The sequence below is a fragment of the Oxyura jamaicensis genome, chromosome 20 (genome assembly GCF_011077185.1).
Source record: "Oxyura jamaicensis isolate SHBP4307 breed ruddy duck chromosome 20, BPBGC_Ojam_1.0, whole genome shotgun sequence".
Taxonomy (NCBI): domain Eukaryota; kingdom Metazoa; phylum Chordata; class Aves; order Anseriformes; family Anatidae; genus Oxyura; species Oxyura jamaicensis.
Genome location: NC_048912.1, coordinates 5,658,034 through 5,675,287, shown reverse-complemented (window position 1 = coordinate 5,675,287; position 17,254 = coordinate 5,658,034). Strand labels below are relative to the sequence as shown.

At 45.4% G+C, this 17,254-nt stretch overlaps 1 protein-coding gene across 1 annotated transcript; it reads left to right on the top strand.

The window, feature by feature from the left end:
• The first annotated feature begins 1,893 nt into the window (after nucleotides 1–1,893).
• Nucleotides 1,894–14,953, top strand: YWHAB (tyrosine 3-monooxygenase/tryptophan 5-monooxygenase activation protein beta). Its single transcript, XM_035343909.1, has 6 exons — nucleotides 1,894–2,050; nucleotides 8,733–9,033; nucleotides 10,044–10,167; nucleotides 11,082–11,245; nucleotides 12,496–12,591; nucleotides 13,070–14,953. Exons 2-6 carry the CDS (start codon nucleotides 8,740–8,742, stop codon nucleotides 13,124–13,126), a joined length of 735 nt encoding a protein of 244 aa, XP_035199800.1. The 5' UTR covers nucleotides 1,894–2,050; nucleotides 8,733–8,739; the 3' UTR covers nucleotides 13,127–14,953.
• Nucleotides 14,954–17,254: the final 2,301 nt, after the last annotated feature.

Sequence of the window (17,254 nt, the reverse complement as noted above, 5' to 3'; positions counted from 1 at the left end):
CGCAATGTCACAAGCAGTTTATTTACAGAGAGAAAATGTAAGACAGACATGAAATGTAGAAATTCTTCCACTGGGCCTTTTTTCTTTCCTATTGCAGAAGTATTCATCTGAAAAGACACTGGTTGTCATCCCTTTCTGTCTTCAGTGTTGCTTCCTTACTAGGTTCCTTTCTTATCTCCACCATATACAGCTCCAAGCATCCCTACAACCAGAGCTGACAAATGATGAAATTCTTAATGTACCACCTGGGCTTCTGCTGGGCATCCTTTCACCAGCTTGAAGAGCGAAGCCATGGCAGATGCCATAAACCAGTATGCTGATACCACTCGGGATTCATCCCTTAGTACATTATTTAGTGATCTGTGAGATCCAGCTGTGGAACAACAGAAACGTGCAGACTGTAGATAGAGAACATAAAGAGACAGAGAAGACAGAGCAGAAGACAGAGAAAAAAAAGAGTAACAGAAGAATCAAGAAATAAACTATATTTAATAGATCGCAATTATATTTTGAGTATTTTGAGAATTTTTTATTCCGTGACAGACTGATGGGCAGCCACGGATTCCTACGCTGCAGGGACTACGATCATGCAGTGCCATCACCTGTTTGCTTCTGGTAGCTACATCAGCTGAGATCTACTGCTTCCAAAATGACAGAAAAAAAAATACAAAAACGGAGTAATTTATCAAGATTTTATTTCTGAACGAAAGCTCTCAGTTCACGCCATGACCCCCTCCTCTACTGCAGTGGGTCCCGGTCGGCTGTCTCTTTTTCTATAGCAGGATCCTGGAGCACATCCACAGGATGAGCTGCCAGGGCCATGTACGATGGTCGTGTTCCCCTGAGACATGCTTCTTCTGGGGACATGTTGAGCACGTTCATGGACCAAGCGTGTCCCGCAGATAACGGCCGTCATTTCACCAAGTTTTGGAGCTCTTCTCCCAGCTCTCCCAGCACCTCCACAGCTCAGCAAGAGCGCTGGGAGCAGCCCAGAGTGCAAACCAAGGAGATGGGGGCCTGTTGAGAAGAGCGGGGGAGGAGAAACAAGAGAAAGATGGTAATAACTGCTCCAGCTGAATCAGTGCTCGTGGCTGAAGATAAAGCATGGGCGCCGGCTGATTTTCCTCCCGACTCTCCAAAGTCACTGACCTTTGGACTGAGGCAAAGCAGGAAACTGCAGAAGTCCTCCCATTGCCAACAAGTCTGGCAGCAGCTTTGACAGGAATGGGATTTTGTCTGAAGGAGAAAATTGGATGCCAAGATCCTGTAATTGAAGGGATTTTTGCTTTTCAGCCCTGGTAACAAAGCTTTGACAGGCAGTGCTGCTAGAAACTTGTGACTCAGGGGGGTCACGTCATTTCGTGTCCCACGGGATTACAGCATTGTAAAAGTGAGCGATTTTCCTCAGACTCTTCATGGAGACCAAGCCAGGCTTTCCCTCAGGCCCCCCAAAACGCTCCCTCTCCACCCCCCAGTAAATGCCACTCATTACACAAAACACCCTAATTGCACAACACTCAGCCAGCAGATAAGGATCTTGTTTATTTGGGGGGGGTTTGGTGGGCTCTTGGTTTTGCTGGTGACTGAAGCCGTGCAGTTTGAACCGGCGGGACGCCAGCACCAAGGAGGCGGCCCGCCGCCCCCCCCGCCCCCCCCCCCCCCCCCCCCCCATTTCCCGCCCCGCTCCCTCAGCGCGGGCGCCCCGCCCCCACCCCCCTCTGCGCGCCGCCGCCACCCCGCGGGCACGCGCCCGAGCACGCGCCCCCCTCCTCCGTTCCCCTCCCCGCGCGCGGGCGCGCGCCAACAGCCCCTCCCCTCCCCACCACCACCCCTGTTGCTATAGCAACCGAGAGCCGGCTCGCGCCCGGCGGCGGCTGCCCAATGGGGAGGCGGCTCTCCCCGCAACTCCCGCCCCCCGGCGCCGGAAGGGGCGTGGCCTCGGGGCCGGAAGCGGGCCCGCAGCGCCGCAGGGTGTGTGTGTGTGTGCGTGCGTGCGCTCCCGCCGCTCCGCCCGCCGGGATCCAGGCCGCGGTGCCGCCGCCCCCGCCAGGTGAGGCTCCACGGGCGCCCCCCGCGCCCTCCGCAGCCCCCCTCCGGGCGAGCAGCGCCTCCGTGGGCCCGCGGGAGGCCGGGGCCGGGCGGGGGAGGCCGCTGCAGGCCGCGGCGGGAGGGCCCCGCGGGGTGCGGGGCGGCTCCGGGCCGCTTTTCGCGCCCCCCTCCCCCCCATCGGGCCGGGCCCCGCAGCGGTGGCGGGGGGGGCGGTGTAACGGTGTGCCCCTGCCGCTGCGGGGCCCGGGAGGGGCCGCCGCCGCCGCCTCCTCCTCTCCAGCCGCCGGCACGGCCCGGCCCCGCCCGCCTGAGCCGCCCGTGAGGCGAGGCCGGCCGCTCACACCTGTGCGGGGCCCAGGCCCGCCCTGCGCCATCTCCCGCCGGGCGATGGAGTGCTCGGCTCGGCTCTGCCCGGCCGTGGTGAGGGGAGAGAGCCGGCCTCCTCCGAGGAGCGATTCTGAGCCCTCCTCCTTCTCCTCCCGACGGCTCCTGCCTTACTGAACCCTGCCCAGGCTCTGCCACGGGGCCCTTCTCGCGGCTTTCCCAAAATCGGGAGCGACCCACACCCATCGGGCCCATTCCGCCCCTGGGGTGGTGCTGTTTCTATGGCAGGTCGTGTGAGCTCGCTCATGTAGGAGCAGAGGTGATTTCAGAATGTTTTAGAAAGAAACAAAATAATGGTATTTTCCAATTTTAACTCTTCGTGTCCATTTGGAAATAGAGATGAGTTTAGGGAGGACTGCAAAGGGAAAGAAGGCTGCTTCAAGCCAGTCCCAATGTATAAGAAGGCTGGGTAGTAACCCAGAGCAAACAACCCTAGTCTTTGTTTAAGGTATGTATAATTGGATATTAATTGGGCTGATCACATTTTGAGGGCATACAGTCACTCTGTTAATACATGGGACCAAAAATGTGTCTACTGCAACCATTGCAGTATAAATCGATTGCTTAAATTCCTTGTTAACAGTTAAAACAACTTCTATGGTAGTAGAAAAACAAAGTGCGTGTTGTGCAGCATTGTAAAATAATAAAATCCCTACATAAAAAATGAATTTGAGAACCTTTTGGGAGGTTTTGTAGCATCAGTGGTTGGAATGCTTGTTTTCGCACATGCGCCACCACAGGCCCTTAGTCAGAAGTTTGCTTTTGTTTTAAAATAATAGGGAGATGTAAACTGCTCTAGAAGAGAAAAAAGAAACAATTTAATACCTCTTTCATTGGCTCTGTTTCTGCAGTCCTTCAATATCAACGCAATACTTTGTTTATCGAATCAGTACCAGTGAAGTGGTAGACTCGTTGCACAGATGGGCCTAGTGCAGTTTTCTCAACCTCATTATGTCAGTACCGCATGTTCTGATCTCTGCTATTTTGATGTTGAGTCTTTTTTTTTGTAAGCAGGCCTCTGCCAGTATGCAGCTTTTTGTGCTGTATGCGAATAAACTCGGATGAGGAGGAGTTAAGAAAATAATTATTTGAATAACGAGGTAAAAAGCTAGTACTCCGATCCTCCTGGTGCCCTGATGCATCCCAGCGAGGCCAGGCCTTCCAGTAGCGTGTCCTTTCTATGGCCACACGTTTTGCCCCACCCTGCAATATAAATATTCTCAGTTTATTGCTAACAAAAGTGCTTTACCTGTGATACGTATGCATTAGTTTGGCATGAATTTTGTGCCTGGAGGAAGATTTTTTGGGGGTAACTCACTATTTCCACCTGGACTCTAGTCAAAAACAATTACTCTGGTTGGAACAAAGGAACAAAAAGGTGTTAGCGTGTGAGGATATTGTACTATGGAACCGCGTGCCTGTCTCCACCTGCAGCTTTCCTGTACCAAGTGCCAGTGCAGTGCTTGTCAGCCTGAAGTTCCTCATTTAGAAGGCATTAAGAAGAGCAAGAATACTGTCACTAAATTTAACTTGTCCATACAATATCAGTGCCCCTACGTGCTCTTGTTACCTCTGATGGAAAATCTGCAGTTCTCTACAGAGATTGGAAGCCTTGCGTGTAATTTTTCCAAAGTGGTATTGGTCAGTTTTAGGAAACAACAATTAATGATGGTTACATACTTTATTGACTGTTAATTTTATCTTAATGTTTGTGTAAAGATTTGCCCTGAAGGCCAGGGCATATGTTGAATCAGATGCAGAGGAGGCTGAAGTTATGTGCTACACAAGGTCAGTGAGTGTCAGAACTGCGAAGTCACTTTTTTTGCCCTGGTCAAGGTAGCGGTATATTGTACTGAGCTCGTTATACCCAAGCTTGTGATAGTTGCAAAGCACTTCAGTGGTCGGACAGAGCAGACATGTCCATTTTGTGATCAGTGACTTAACAATGCGAGGTTACCTTTGGAGGAACCGGAGTAGAGAGACAAAGCTGATGAAGTGAAATGCCTGATGCTAAGCTAAAGAAAGGAAGGTTCCTTGCAGTCCATTAAGGAGCCAGCTCCTTTCTTGTAAGGAATATTTATTGGGAGTGATGCCTACTGGACAGCGAGTATCAGCAATGTCACACAGTTCTGCCAGCGTTGTAGCTCCAGCGTCAGCATGTGTGTACCTGAAGCATGGAGAAGGTTTTGCCATTTGTTTCAGAAATACTGTCCCCAAAGCATTTAGTCTAGGTAATTATTGAAGTGTAAATTGAGACACCACTTTCCTCACGTGAATACTTAATTTTGGAATGAATTGCCCATCCAGAAATCTCTGAGGAATGTTCACATGTTGTGGGGATTGAATTCCAAGTTTTGTACCAAACTTCTGCTTCTCATGGTAGAATTTGAACGGACCTACAAAGATGGTGACTGAGAATTGGTTGTGTCACGCTTCACCAAATCTGGTTTTACGTCCTTCTTTCGTAGCAAGGCAGCCTGTTAACCTGCGTCTCTACGTGGCTCATTAGCGGCTGATATGTCAAGCTAGTAATTGCACTGCTTTCTCACCGGGTTTTAATGAAGTGGAAGCGTTTGTTTGACAGCTTCTAATGCTTGCTATAAAGAGAAGAAAATATGCAGAAATCAATAACTTAATTAGCATCAGAAGAATAGGTCATGGAGAGCAGCAGACTTCAGGCCACCGTAGGCTTATTAGTATTGTCCTGTCAGTTCGATATGTTATATAAGCCAGATTTTTTTCACTGTCAGTTTTCATCTGGTTTCTACAGACTTTAAACACGGTTACTTCTGATCTGTTGTGGCTTTGTCCTAAACAGTTCATTGAGCCTGGAAACAATAAAGGCTGTGGAGCAGATGTGTAACTGCTGGGTAGCAAGATGAGCACCTGAGCACTTGCGGCCTCCTGAAGAACACTACCTACGTGTTTTGCTCCTCAGCTGTTGCTGAGCTGTAAACCTCCAGTTCTGTGCATCCATCCTCTCTTGAGATCTCTGTGGGCATACAGCCTCTGGGTGCCGTTTCCAGGTCGGTCACACCTTCGTTCTGCAGCTGCTTCTGAAAGTAGCCAGGCAGTCAAACTGATGTCTGACAGGCTCTGACCTCCACCTTTGGTGCTTTATGATTGTATCAGATCTCACCTACGCAGCCTTTTATTTTTGGAGGTGAGAAGTAAGCAGTTGTAACCTTCTTGTATCTGCACACGTACGATTGATTATGCATTTGTAATAGGGATTGGAAGACGTTAGGCTGTACTGGGGAGAGAGTTACTGTTTTTATCTCCTATTTAGAGCGTGGGGAACTGCAGTGCTCCAGATTTGTGGCTGCTGGTACTGTGGGCTGCAGGCTAGTGGTTGGCATTCCTTATTGTAAATAGTGTCCAGCCACTGCTTTGTGGAAGGCCACTGAGTTGTGGTTTGACAGATTCTGAAGAGGGCAGCCTTATGAATTTTACATGTATTAACGCATCTGAGAATCTTCTGCTTAGAACGGGCAACTTCGGGGACTCCTCCGTGGCTGTGATCTGCACGTCCTCGCTCCTTCTCCATCTCCCCTCTTTCCCCCTTGCCAACATGGCATGGCTTCAGTAGTGCTAGACTAGATCGTTCCTGTCGGCCTTCTGTTTGTCACCTTTGTGTGTTTTGCTCCTAGCTGCAGGTAGCCTTTGTTAGATGGCTTCTGTTTGTGGCCTAGGACTATTTTTAGCTCTAGGCTTTGCTTGTTTCAGACTGTGGCACACTCATCCATTGTTAGAGCGTGGCTTTCATCTCCTTTATGGGAGGAACCAGTTATAACTGATAGTTGCTTCTTTGCCTTTTCAAACATCACTCCTTTCCTTGTATCTTTTTTTCCTTCTGGCAAACACTTCCCTCTTTTGGAGCTCAAGCCAGCATAGCTCTGCAAAGCTCTTCTCCAGGCTTCTAACAAGGTAAGCGATGGAGAATAAAATGAAGGTTTTAACAGAGTTCCTTTATGCAGCACTTTGTGAGTGAAATAAAGGTAGGCTTACTGCCGGATTGCAGACGTCTTGGCGTGGGCGATGTTTTCCTTGTTGTATTTAAGTTCTGTCAAATCCATTTTTTGGAATAGTACCTTCTAGTTTCATGGCAAAACTACTAACAAACAGTACAGATATTAAGATAAGCAGTGCAAGCCCCTGCATAGTGAATTCTTAATTTGTCAGACATAAACCAGTGAAGTTCTGAGGAGCTCCATCTTCAGTAATCAGTATAAGTTACATTTAAGATGTGCATAAATTTCTTGTTTGAAAAACAACATTCTAATGCTTTGTGCTGATGTTTTGGCTGTACAGCTGATGATACGTTAAGCTGGTTTTTGGAGCTCTTTTATCCACTAGCTCTTTGTCCTTGTAGTTCTGTCTGGTTTCCTTAACATGTCCTTATACGAACCCATTGACTGCCATGAACTGACTTGCATCCATGGATAAATATGTCAGCGAGCTTGATAAAACAAACTACGCCATTTCAAAACTAAACTGTAGGCTGTTTGTAAACAGAATTCTGCATGGATAACTTGAGAATGCATTAGAACAGTATTGGCAAAACGCAGATCAAAGATGATACTGACCTTTCATTGGCAAAATGTAAACTGTTGGAGTTACTTGTCTCTGGGCTTCAACAAACAGGCTGCTTCTACAAAATAATCACTTTCCCTGGGAGGAAGAGAAGACTGCAGTTGAACTGCTTCTACTAAGCCGTGCAGACAGTGAGGAAATTAGAACTGCTTTGGAACTGTTTTGTTTAGGTGACCTGTTACTTAAAGTTGGCTCTTGTGGCATGAAAAGCGTTCTTCAGGTGTACTGTGTTGGTGGGTAAGTAAATGCCATTACTTCCCATAGAAGTAATTCTGTCTTCAGACAATCTAAATTTAGTGCTGAATCTAGGGAGTGGTTGACAACTGGATGCAGCAGTTACAAATGTAGTGGGTTCTCTCGCTGGTAAATGTTAGTCTTTTACATACGTATATATGTACCAGTGTAGTGTTGTTTCAAATAGAGCTGTAGTCTCTTGCCTAATTAACACAAGCGTATGAAAGCTAAATGTAAACTTAGTGTTCTCATTTAGCTTTTCTTGTCCTTTTAGACTTGTTTTTAGGCTGTTTAGGTCTCAGGCTGAGAGCTTCTGATCTAGACAGTGAGTCCTGATTGGACTTCAGGGAGTAAGAGAGGAACATTATTGCTCGGTACTAACACGAATGACGATTCTGGGTCTGTCTGAAAATGCAGATCTGCCTACCTGGAGAAATTTTACTGATGAATCTGGGACACCTGAGAGTTTGAGGTATTGAGGTATCCACTTCTTTTTTTGATGAAAGCAAGGAGACTTGTTTAAGTTTTCCCATGAACCTGGGCCTAGGTGATGGCCACTGAACTAACAACATTATATTCCAAGTTGATTAATGTTGGCATTGTCCTGTAGAAGCAAGCAACACTCAGTCTGCCTCCCAGACACATTCTTTACCAACTTCATTTTTCATTGCTCAAGTTCTTCAGTGGCATAGCGGCCATGTGATGTGTTTTTCTTGGCTTCATATAATAACTGTGTTATCAGAGACGATAAACAAGTTATTTCCATACAAGCAATTGGTTTTGCACTAGTGACTCGTGTGGGCCACATCCCATTGAGTCTTTGTGAATGTCAGTGTTATTTAAAAGCTCTTGGAAACCGAAGACTGCAGCCACTCTAGGTGTGTAGAATTGTCTATTAAATATACATTGAAGAATATATTTAAAAAAATCTAGCAGGACAGTATAAATCTGTTTTCCAGGGCTGCCCGTAGGTGCCCCTGTACTGGGTATGGCTTACTTAACCCCACAGAAATAGCTCCTGCAGTGTGCAGACAAGCGTTGTTGTGGGGAGGATCTGCCCAGTCGTTCAATACTCTTAATCAGTTGCTGTTGAAGACTAATGCAGTAAAAAAAAAAAGAGCCCTGCTGGTTTCTGCATTAGAACATGAATTGTCTTCCTGGCTGAGCTATGGCCTGTATGGGAACAGGGAGAGGTTTACACGGGTAGCATATTGCTGTACTTGAACTAATGATGACGTTGATTTTTCTGCACTATGAAGGATAATGCTTATGAGCCTTCAGGGTTGAGATTATGTATCGTTTCTAAAATGTGCAAATTACTGTCAAAAGAGTATTTTTTAAAAAACCTTCATATTTATTCCAGTTGGTAAACTTCCTACCTGTTACCACCTGTGAGTTGTGCTTCACCCCTCAACGTTAACTTTCACTGTGTAGACAATCAAATATCTGTTTTTATTCCCCACTAATTACAGGACAGTCATGGATAAAAGTGAGTTGGTACAGAAAGCCAAACTGGCCGAACAGGCCGAGCGTTACGATGACATGGCTGCTGCTATGAAGGCTGTCACCGAGCAGGGGCACGAACTGTCCAACGAAGAAAGGAATCTACTCTCAGTTGCCTACAAGAATGTGGTTGGTGCCCGTCGCTCGTCCTGGCGTGTGATTTCCAGCATCGAACAGAAAACAGAGAGGAATGAGAAGAAACAGCAGATGGGAAGAGAATATCGTGAGAAAATTGAGGCTGAATTGCAGGATATCTGCAATGATGTTCTGGTAATAATCAAACAGCAAAAATAACAGTAACTAGTACTGCAGCGTTCTTCAGGGAGGCTTAAAGAATCTTACTCAGGTTGTAGATACTGCAGCACTGTAGCAGGGAAATATTTTTGCATAACTACACATTTAAGTCCAGTTCTATGTCCTAGATTGTCTAGTTTAAGGAATTCATTAGTTTATTGTTACAAATGAACACTTTTTAAAAAAATAGAAGGATGTCGACAAGGCAATGCTGAAGACCTCTAACTGCTGACTAGTGATCACCATGAAAACAAATTCAGACCTGCTGGGGAACTAGCATAAGTCCTGCTAAAAAGCCGACTGTTTCTGTAAATTCTTTTATCAATGAATGCTGACATCATGAAGCTTGTGTACTGCCTTTCTGGGGGAAGTATAAGGTCTGTATTTTTTCCCCCAAGTTAGTTTTGCTGTTTTCCCCACTTAGATAAGAGGGATGCGTTTTATTGGTGCTCACCTTGTTAAAGATCTGTTCTTGGGAACAGTTGCTGTCAGTACTCTCAGCCTTTGCATCCCTTTCTGAAGGTACATGTGCTGACTGTGCCACTCTTCAGCTTTTTAGCTGGAGCTGCAGATAGAATCAGTTTGTTACGGATAGTTTCACTGCTCTGTATAGAATTCAAGTTCATGGCAGGAAAAGTGCCTAGATTTGTGCTGATGTTGAGCTGCTGCCCTTTGTTAGCTTGCCTGTGGATGTAGGTTTGCCTCAGTATATTTCAAGGGAGTATTTGCAGTCCTAAGCTCTGATGGCCATTAGATTCTGCAGGAGTCAATTGTCAACAGCCCCACTGTAGCAAGTTTTCTGCTTTTCAGGGACTAGGATAGGAGTCATCTTTTTTTTTCCTGAGTTTAGGGAACATCAATATGACTAATGCATGAGTGTGCATAAGTCACTGTTAATGTTTTAACTGTTCATGTTTACCATTGTAATGAGGGCTGTTTCAGACGCTATTTGTATGACATGGGAAAAAAAGTGTTTCCTTTCTCAGGAACTCCTGGATAAATACCTTATTGTCAACGCCACGCAGCCAGAAAGCAAGGTCTTCTATTTGAAAATGAAAGGCGATTACTACAGATACCTCTCAGAGGTGGCGTCTGGGGACAATAAGCAAAGTAGGTGGAGGTGAAATTTCTCATTCTGCTGGGGGCTGGGCAGAATAAAGTAAGAAAAATACTTGGGTCCTTTTCTCCTAACCTGAAATATTTCTTTCTTCAATAGTACTCAGTAGTGTTGAAGATGAGTGCAGTGCGAGTCACTTAGAGAAACAGACTTCACTGAAATTTATAGAAGTGATTGACAGATGTTCATCAAGTCAGATTCTGTTTGCAGCCACAACCTCAGTGGCAGATTTCTAAGCACATTTCACAATGTAAAATCCTTTTCCTGGAGTATGGAGGAAGAGAACGTTGTTTCTTATGGAAAAAGCTTTGTTGCTATCATCTTGTTTAAACTATGAATTTAGCTCACAAGTCTTCATTATTTGCAAGCTTTCTGCATGCAGATATGGGATATTGGTTTACTGAGTGATAAACCAATTAATCCTGAAGTGTTAAAGCAACATCCTGAATTTTTGGTGTTTGATCTGGTTGGTAACTTGCAACCTTAATAAGCTCCAGAATGATGTCAAACTGGTCATTTTTCCACTGGTCATTAGCCAGGGAAGGGACTGTTGTCTTTGTTTTAAAACCTCAAACTGAAATACAGAATTCATGGCCTACCTGCTAAAAGTTTCTTTCTCCACGAGTGTTTAAATTGGAAGTTTAGATACCTCTTTTTCCCCACATGATGGTGTCTGGATTTATTAGAACTTAACTTCTGTAGCTCAAACCTTTATCTGAACAAATATTTCTGCCTTAATAGTTCAGCAAGTGGTAGGCTTTTACCTCTTAAATCGTTGAAAAGCTTCCATGTTTGTAATTATATGTCTATCTAGTGGTGTGATAGTCTAGACAAAGAATATAATAGCTTCCCCCATGAAATACGGTGAGGTACTGTACATGAATACGATTGCAATTGCTTCTTGCAGCAACGGTAGCAAACTCTCAGCAAGCTTACCAGGAGGCATTTGAAATTAGCAAGAAAGAGATGCAACCAACGCACCCCATTCGACTTGGTCTGGCTCTCAATTTCTCTGTCTTCTATTATGAGATACTCAATTCTCCTGAAAAAGCCTGTAATCTGGCAAAGACGGTAAGCAGACTCCTCACGTTACCAGTTCTTATGGGGGCTAAGGAGGTAATGACATGGTTACAGCAGTATTTTGCAAATTGTTACACTTTCTCATATGAAATTCTTTAAAAACGCTGTCATCTTTAAACTGTAGTCATTTTAGTGTATTGTCAGGTAAGTTAGGTAAGGCTAAGCTATAAGCTAGTCCAATTAAGGCAATTTGCTAAGGTGGTTGATCTAGGGAAAAGGGAGACCAAGTACCTCTTCCAATGTCCATATAATTATCTTAGATTGCTCGTGTCAAGTTTGAAAACACTTTTAAAGTGAAATATTTGTTTTTTACATTTGAACACTTTGCAAATACGTGTTGTCTTTTTGAGTTAGGCTATAGCATAGCTCACTGCAACTGTGTGTGCCTCTCCAGAGACCAAATGGAACTTGTATGATGCCAGATAGCTAGTCATTTGGTTTTAGCCTTCTCCCTAAATCTGGATTGGAACCTTCTGAATGGAGGTTTTTTACATTTTAAAAATTTTCTGGTAGTAACTTTAATATGGCATTAGCTGCATTTGTGTTACTTATATGCACATTAACAATATTTTGTAACAAGTAGTGATGTTTTCCTTAGCAAAATACTGCTGCTATTCCTGTTTTTAGCTTATATGCTTACATCTGTTTGAAACCTGAATGAGACAGGACGCTTACTCATGGCTCTCAGCTCTGACCTGCATCATGTGCTTTCATGTGTAACGGATGGGCAGTGTGGCGTTATTAATCTCTATTAAAATGTACCTGATTCCCTGTGCTCTTTTGAAAAGAAATACAAAACAACGAAACCAAAGAATTCTACTCCACTCTCAAAAAAAAAAAACCCACCAACTTGTTTGTGGTTTGTGTGTATAACGTACATCAACTTAATGGTGGTACCTTTCTCTTTTACTGGCACTTTAAACCACTGAGGCCTTCTTTAATGAAGGTATTGCTGTTAAGTGTTCCTCTTAGACCTGACTGTGAGCTGTGTGAATTACTCTTCAGTATGGCAGTGTGTGCGCTTGCCTCTTCAGTACTTGCTATTGGCGTGGCGGTAGAGTGGCCTTAATCCGGCCCCTTTGCTTTTCCCACGGGTCATCTAGTGATCCTGTGTTTACTTTGGTTTACTTTTCTTCCCTTGGTGAAAAAAGAAAAATAACTGGAAGCTTTTGTCACAAAGCTTTTATGGCAAATTTATAAGATCTGTGTAAACAGAGTAAAAGTTTCTTGTGTGTTTCTAGGCATTTGATGAGGCGATAGCAGAGCTGGACACGCTGAATGAAGAGTCTTACAAAGACAGTACTCTCATCATGCAGCTGCTTAGGGACAACCTCACTGTAAGTATTACAGGGCAAACTGCTGCATTCTGTGCTGGTACTTCTTCAGGCTGCTGGACTCCACTAAGGAGGACTCAGCACCTGAAGCTTTATGTAGATCTGTGCCATTAAAATTGCCATTTCTGAAGCATTAACTGCATGTCTTAACTGCACTGCTTCTTGTAACCAGACCAGTTAGACTTGCTGGTTTAGATCAGATCACTTGTTAACTGCTGTAACAAACTCAGGCTTTTTGTAACACAAAGCGCAGTATGTGTGTTCTCAACAGTCAGGTTGTGTTCAGCTTGCAGACTGTTTGCTTTTTACTTGTAATCCTTTACCTGTTTTCTAGTTCATTCTTTTTACTGTTAAGTTCAATTCCCTGTTACTCTTAGCTGAGAAAATTGCATAGCTACTGCTAATTACACTGTCTTCCCTTTCCTGACAGTTGTAATTAACCGTGTGCTTTCAGCATAAACGTGTTTCTATTTTCTTACAGCTATGGACGTCGGAAAACCAGGGAGATGAAGGGGATGCTGGGGAGGGAGAGAACTAATGGCTGTCATGCTTCACTATATGTTCAATGTCACCCTGTATCCTACACATATATCCCTTTGTGCGACAAGCAAAAAGAATAGTACATCGACTTTCACAACCTCAACGTAGCAAAAACTGTCTGTGGGGTAAAAACGGTTGGTTGGTGTTTTGTGTACTTAAAATGGAGGTCGGTTATTATAATGGCATTCCGAATTTTCCTATTATGAACATTTACAGTTATGATTACCGTGTTTATATTTTTAACTGAACACTGTGATTATGGGTTTTGTGATTGCAATTGACTTTACAAAACTCTTATTGGTAGAAGAGTAGACATCAATTATGTAACAATGGCAAGCATAATCTGGCACCAAAATAGTCGAAGTACAATTCTGTTGTAAAGTTGTACAGAAAGTTATAGAGATTCTATTGTGACACTGGGGCATGGAAGGAAAACAATCCAATGTATGGCATTCCAGTTAGTAACACACTGCTATGAGTTAGTTTAACAGGCACACTTTGTAGACATTTTTAACCAAGTCTGAGGCACCGCTTTCAGTCAAAAGCTCACTTTGTCAATCCTGTCTTTCTGGGGATTGGGTTTGTTTTGGGGAAGAGGGTAACGGGGGAGTTAGCAGCTTGATTTCCAAACTCTTTACACTGGCAGATAACTGGGATTTGACTTCTAAAAGTGGTTTCATGCCCATACAACATGCATGACTAAGCCCCTTCCCACAGCAATAACGTACCTAATTATACCTTAGATATTCTTCAGTAGTGAGAATTCTTGGTTCGCTACCATGGACTTGCAATAGGAGAAGATTCAATTTTTTGAATGGCCTTATTAGTTTGGATGATACCATGAAGCGATCTGCCACTTTAGCATTACTTTACTCTTGGGTGAATTGAAAACTCCATGGTATTCCCATTTCGATTTTATCTTGAAAGCCTTTTAAGTAGTCCACTGAGCCGTCTTTAAGTTTGCTTTATAGAAATTTTCTCCCATCGGACTCTATTCATCCTCGACCCTTTCACCCGCTTAAATTCCATTAAAACAATTTGGGTTCCCACATGTACATCATCCTTTCGTTGGGGGTGATGTCAGGATGGTAGGCGAGACCTGAGTCTGCTAGAGGACAGGTTTCTGTCTTGAATGTTTGAGAGCTGCCAGTGCTCTTGCGGTCTTCAGCTCATCTGCCATTTTTTTTGGTAATACCAAGATCTGGCTCAAATATTCAGGTTTTCCCACTTACTGTACTGGAATGCAGACCTTACACACTTGCAATGCTTGTAATATTTGAGCTCCCAATGTCCTCACCTAGTTATGTTTCAGACATGTCCCATTGAATAAAACCTAATAAGAGTTGCGTGAATAATGCAGTGGAAAAGATTAGGAATCACCTATCAGTCTCGCGGTATCATCCCCCTGCCTTCACATTCCACTTAGGTATAGGATCCATCTGTTTGTCTGTCCATCCGTCTGCTGGAGAGAGAATTTCATGCACTGATTTTAAAACTCCCCTCTACTAGCTGAACAAATTGTGCAGTTAATACTTGGCGCTTGATAATTGCAGTAGTGAATGTGGAACCGAGCCTGTCTGTATATCTGGTAGCTCTTTTCGCTTTGTTTTTACTGACCAGTATTCTGCCTAAAGTTTGCTTCTGTGACGGTTATATTGCCTAGCACACACGTGGTTGTGAGAATAGTATAGCAAAAAGAAAAACCTGGTTATTGATGTACTAGATTTGTGTATGTCTTTTAAACAGTTCTAGTTTCACCTTACACAAAATAATCAGGAAAGTGTAAAAGAATTCAAAAGTGAATAATAAAAAAATTTTATCAGTTGTTTGTGTCTGTTGTCTTTCCATCCTTGTGGCAAAAATACTTGGTACCAGAATCACCACTTCACAGAATCATTAAGGTTGGAAAAGGTCTTCCAGATCACCCAGTCTAACCGTCCCCCTGCTACAACTGTCACCCACGAAACCATGTCCCAAAGTGCCATGTCCAACCTTTCCTTGAAAACCCCCAGGGATGGTGATGCCACCACTTCCTTCAATTAAACCTTCAATTAAACAATCTTGAATTGTGTGAGTTGATTCATGGTTTCCAAAGGGTACTAATACGTAATTGCTCGTTCCTTTGCAGAGAGTGTTCCCCCTCACGCTCCCACATTTGTAGTAGAGAACGCCACTTCTCTTCATTTTTGTTGAGGTCACATTTGTATTGTCACTGCAGGACTTAAAAGAAATGCAGCTATAAATATCTATCTAATTTGCCATGAGTCACTGCATATTGTATGGGTGAGCACACTGTACATGAGAAAAGTCTGCTACGGCACTTGCTGCTGCAGTTGGCCAATTCTGTTTAAAGCTTTTTCCCTTAGGGAAACTTTTAAATGCATACTTCTGAACGCAGGGTTAGCTTTCCAGCTGGGCCTCCAACAATCATCTGCTTGTGTACCGGGCTGCACTGGTGAATAACCTGCATATGCTCTAGTTAACTCGCTGTTCTCAGCTGGTGGTGTACGAAAGCAGCAGTACTGCGAGTGCAAATGCACACTGGAGCTGTCTTCCTGGAAGCGGTGCTTGAAGAACTGACAAGCAATAGTCGGGCTGGTTGATACCAGTCACCCTAAGGGTGCTGAGGAGGTTGGTTGCGGACCAAGCAAATGTCCTGACTGCTTCAAAACCCCATTTCACTTGAGTGGGGAGATGGTACAGCAGTGTGCTCTGTGAATAATGCCGCTCAGATTCTTTTGTTTGATCACTGCAAACGCATTAGGCCAAAACAAAATGAGCTGCTGATCAAGCACTAATCTGTCCTATGCCCTGCTTTTAAATGATTCACTCTCTGTTTTTATCTGTACTTACTACTGCTTTGCCACTTTCTTCAGTTTTTGTAGTCATATCTGCTCTTGCAGAATTTTGTGGTGTTTGCAAACTCTCAATCTGACTCACGCTAATGCCATTGTCAGCTCCTAAAAGGAAAAATCCTGGGGCTTGCTAGCTGCTGGAAGGGCGCTGGTCTTGCACTGGTTCTTTCAGATAACATCTCCTACTCTTACTTTCTTGTTTAGGGGTAATAATCTCAGGCAGACTGGTCTCCAGTGATGATGAGTTAGAGGGTATTTTTCAAATAATTATATATTTTGGGAAAGGTTGGCCCAGGCACTGTAGGAGTCTGGGCGTACTCTGCACGTTTGCACTGATGCAGTTGGTGCTGCTGTTCCCTCGTTCCTGGCACTGCTGATCTGACCCTGGGTGAGGCGGTTCAGTGTGGGACACCACCAGAAGACGTTTCAGTGAAGTTCTGTCCCGACTTGTGCCGTGGCTGCCCCTTCTGGGTGCTAAAGGAAAGCAGGGCATGGGATGGAGCCAGGCAAGTGTGGTCAGATCAGTTTGGGACCGCAGGGCTGTGCGATGTGTGCTGGCTGGGGGCTGGCTGAGAGGAAGGCTGCTGAGCCGTGCTGGAGCATTCTGCAGCAGCAGAAGAATTGCCATTTGTCCTGAAATCCACCAGAGCTGTTCAGCTGGAGTCAGCATGAGACGCTTGCCCTGCTGCACTAATTGCCCTCCTCGAAATGCGGCGGCAGAGGCAGTGTGGCCGCAAGGCCCGAGCCCGGCAGAAGCGTGGATGGAGATGAGATGCTTGTGCGTGTTGGGCAGGCTGCTGGCCGAGCTGCCTTGGCTCTACCCTGGGCTCATTCATCTGCTTCTTCACCCCTCCTTCCAGCTGTGCTGGGGGTCGTTTGGTGACGGCCTTCGCCTCAGGAGCAGTCCCGAGCCGTGACAGGGCCCCGAGCCGTGACAGCCCCGTGCCATGGCGCAGCTGGGCTCTGACCTCTGGGGGCGAGGGGGCGCGGGGTGCTGAGGGGCGCTGAGGGGTGTCTGAGGGCGAGGGACTCCTGCCGAGCCGGGCCCGTGTCTCCTGGGCGTCTCGTCCCCGTATTTCGTACCCCTCGGCTGTGGGATGAGTTTGGGACTGCCCCTTCAGGGAACTACCCGCGGGGGCCTGGCACGGACCCGCGGCCCGATGGCAGCGGGCGGCTGGAGCCGCACCGCCCGGCTGCCCCCGGGGGCGGTGCCGCGGGCCGGGCCGAGCCGAACCGAACCGAGCCGGGCAGGGCCGGGCCGGGCCGGGCGG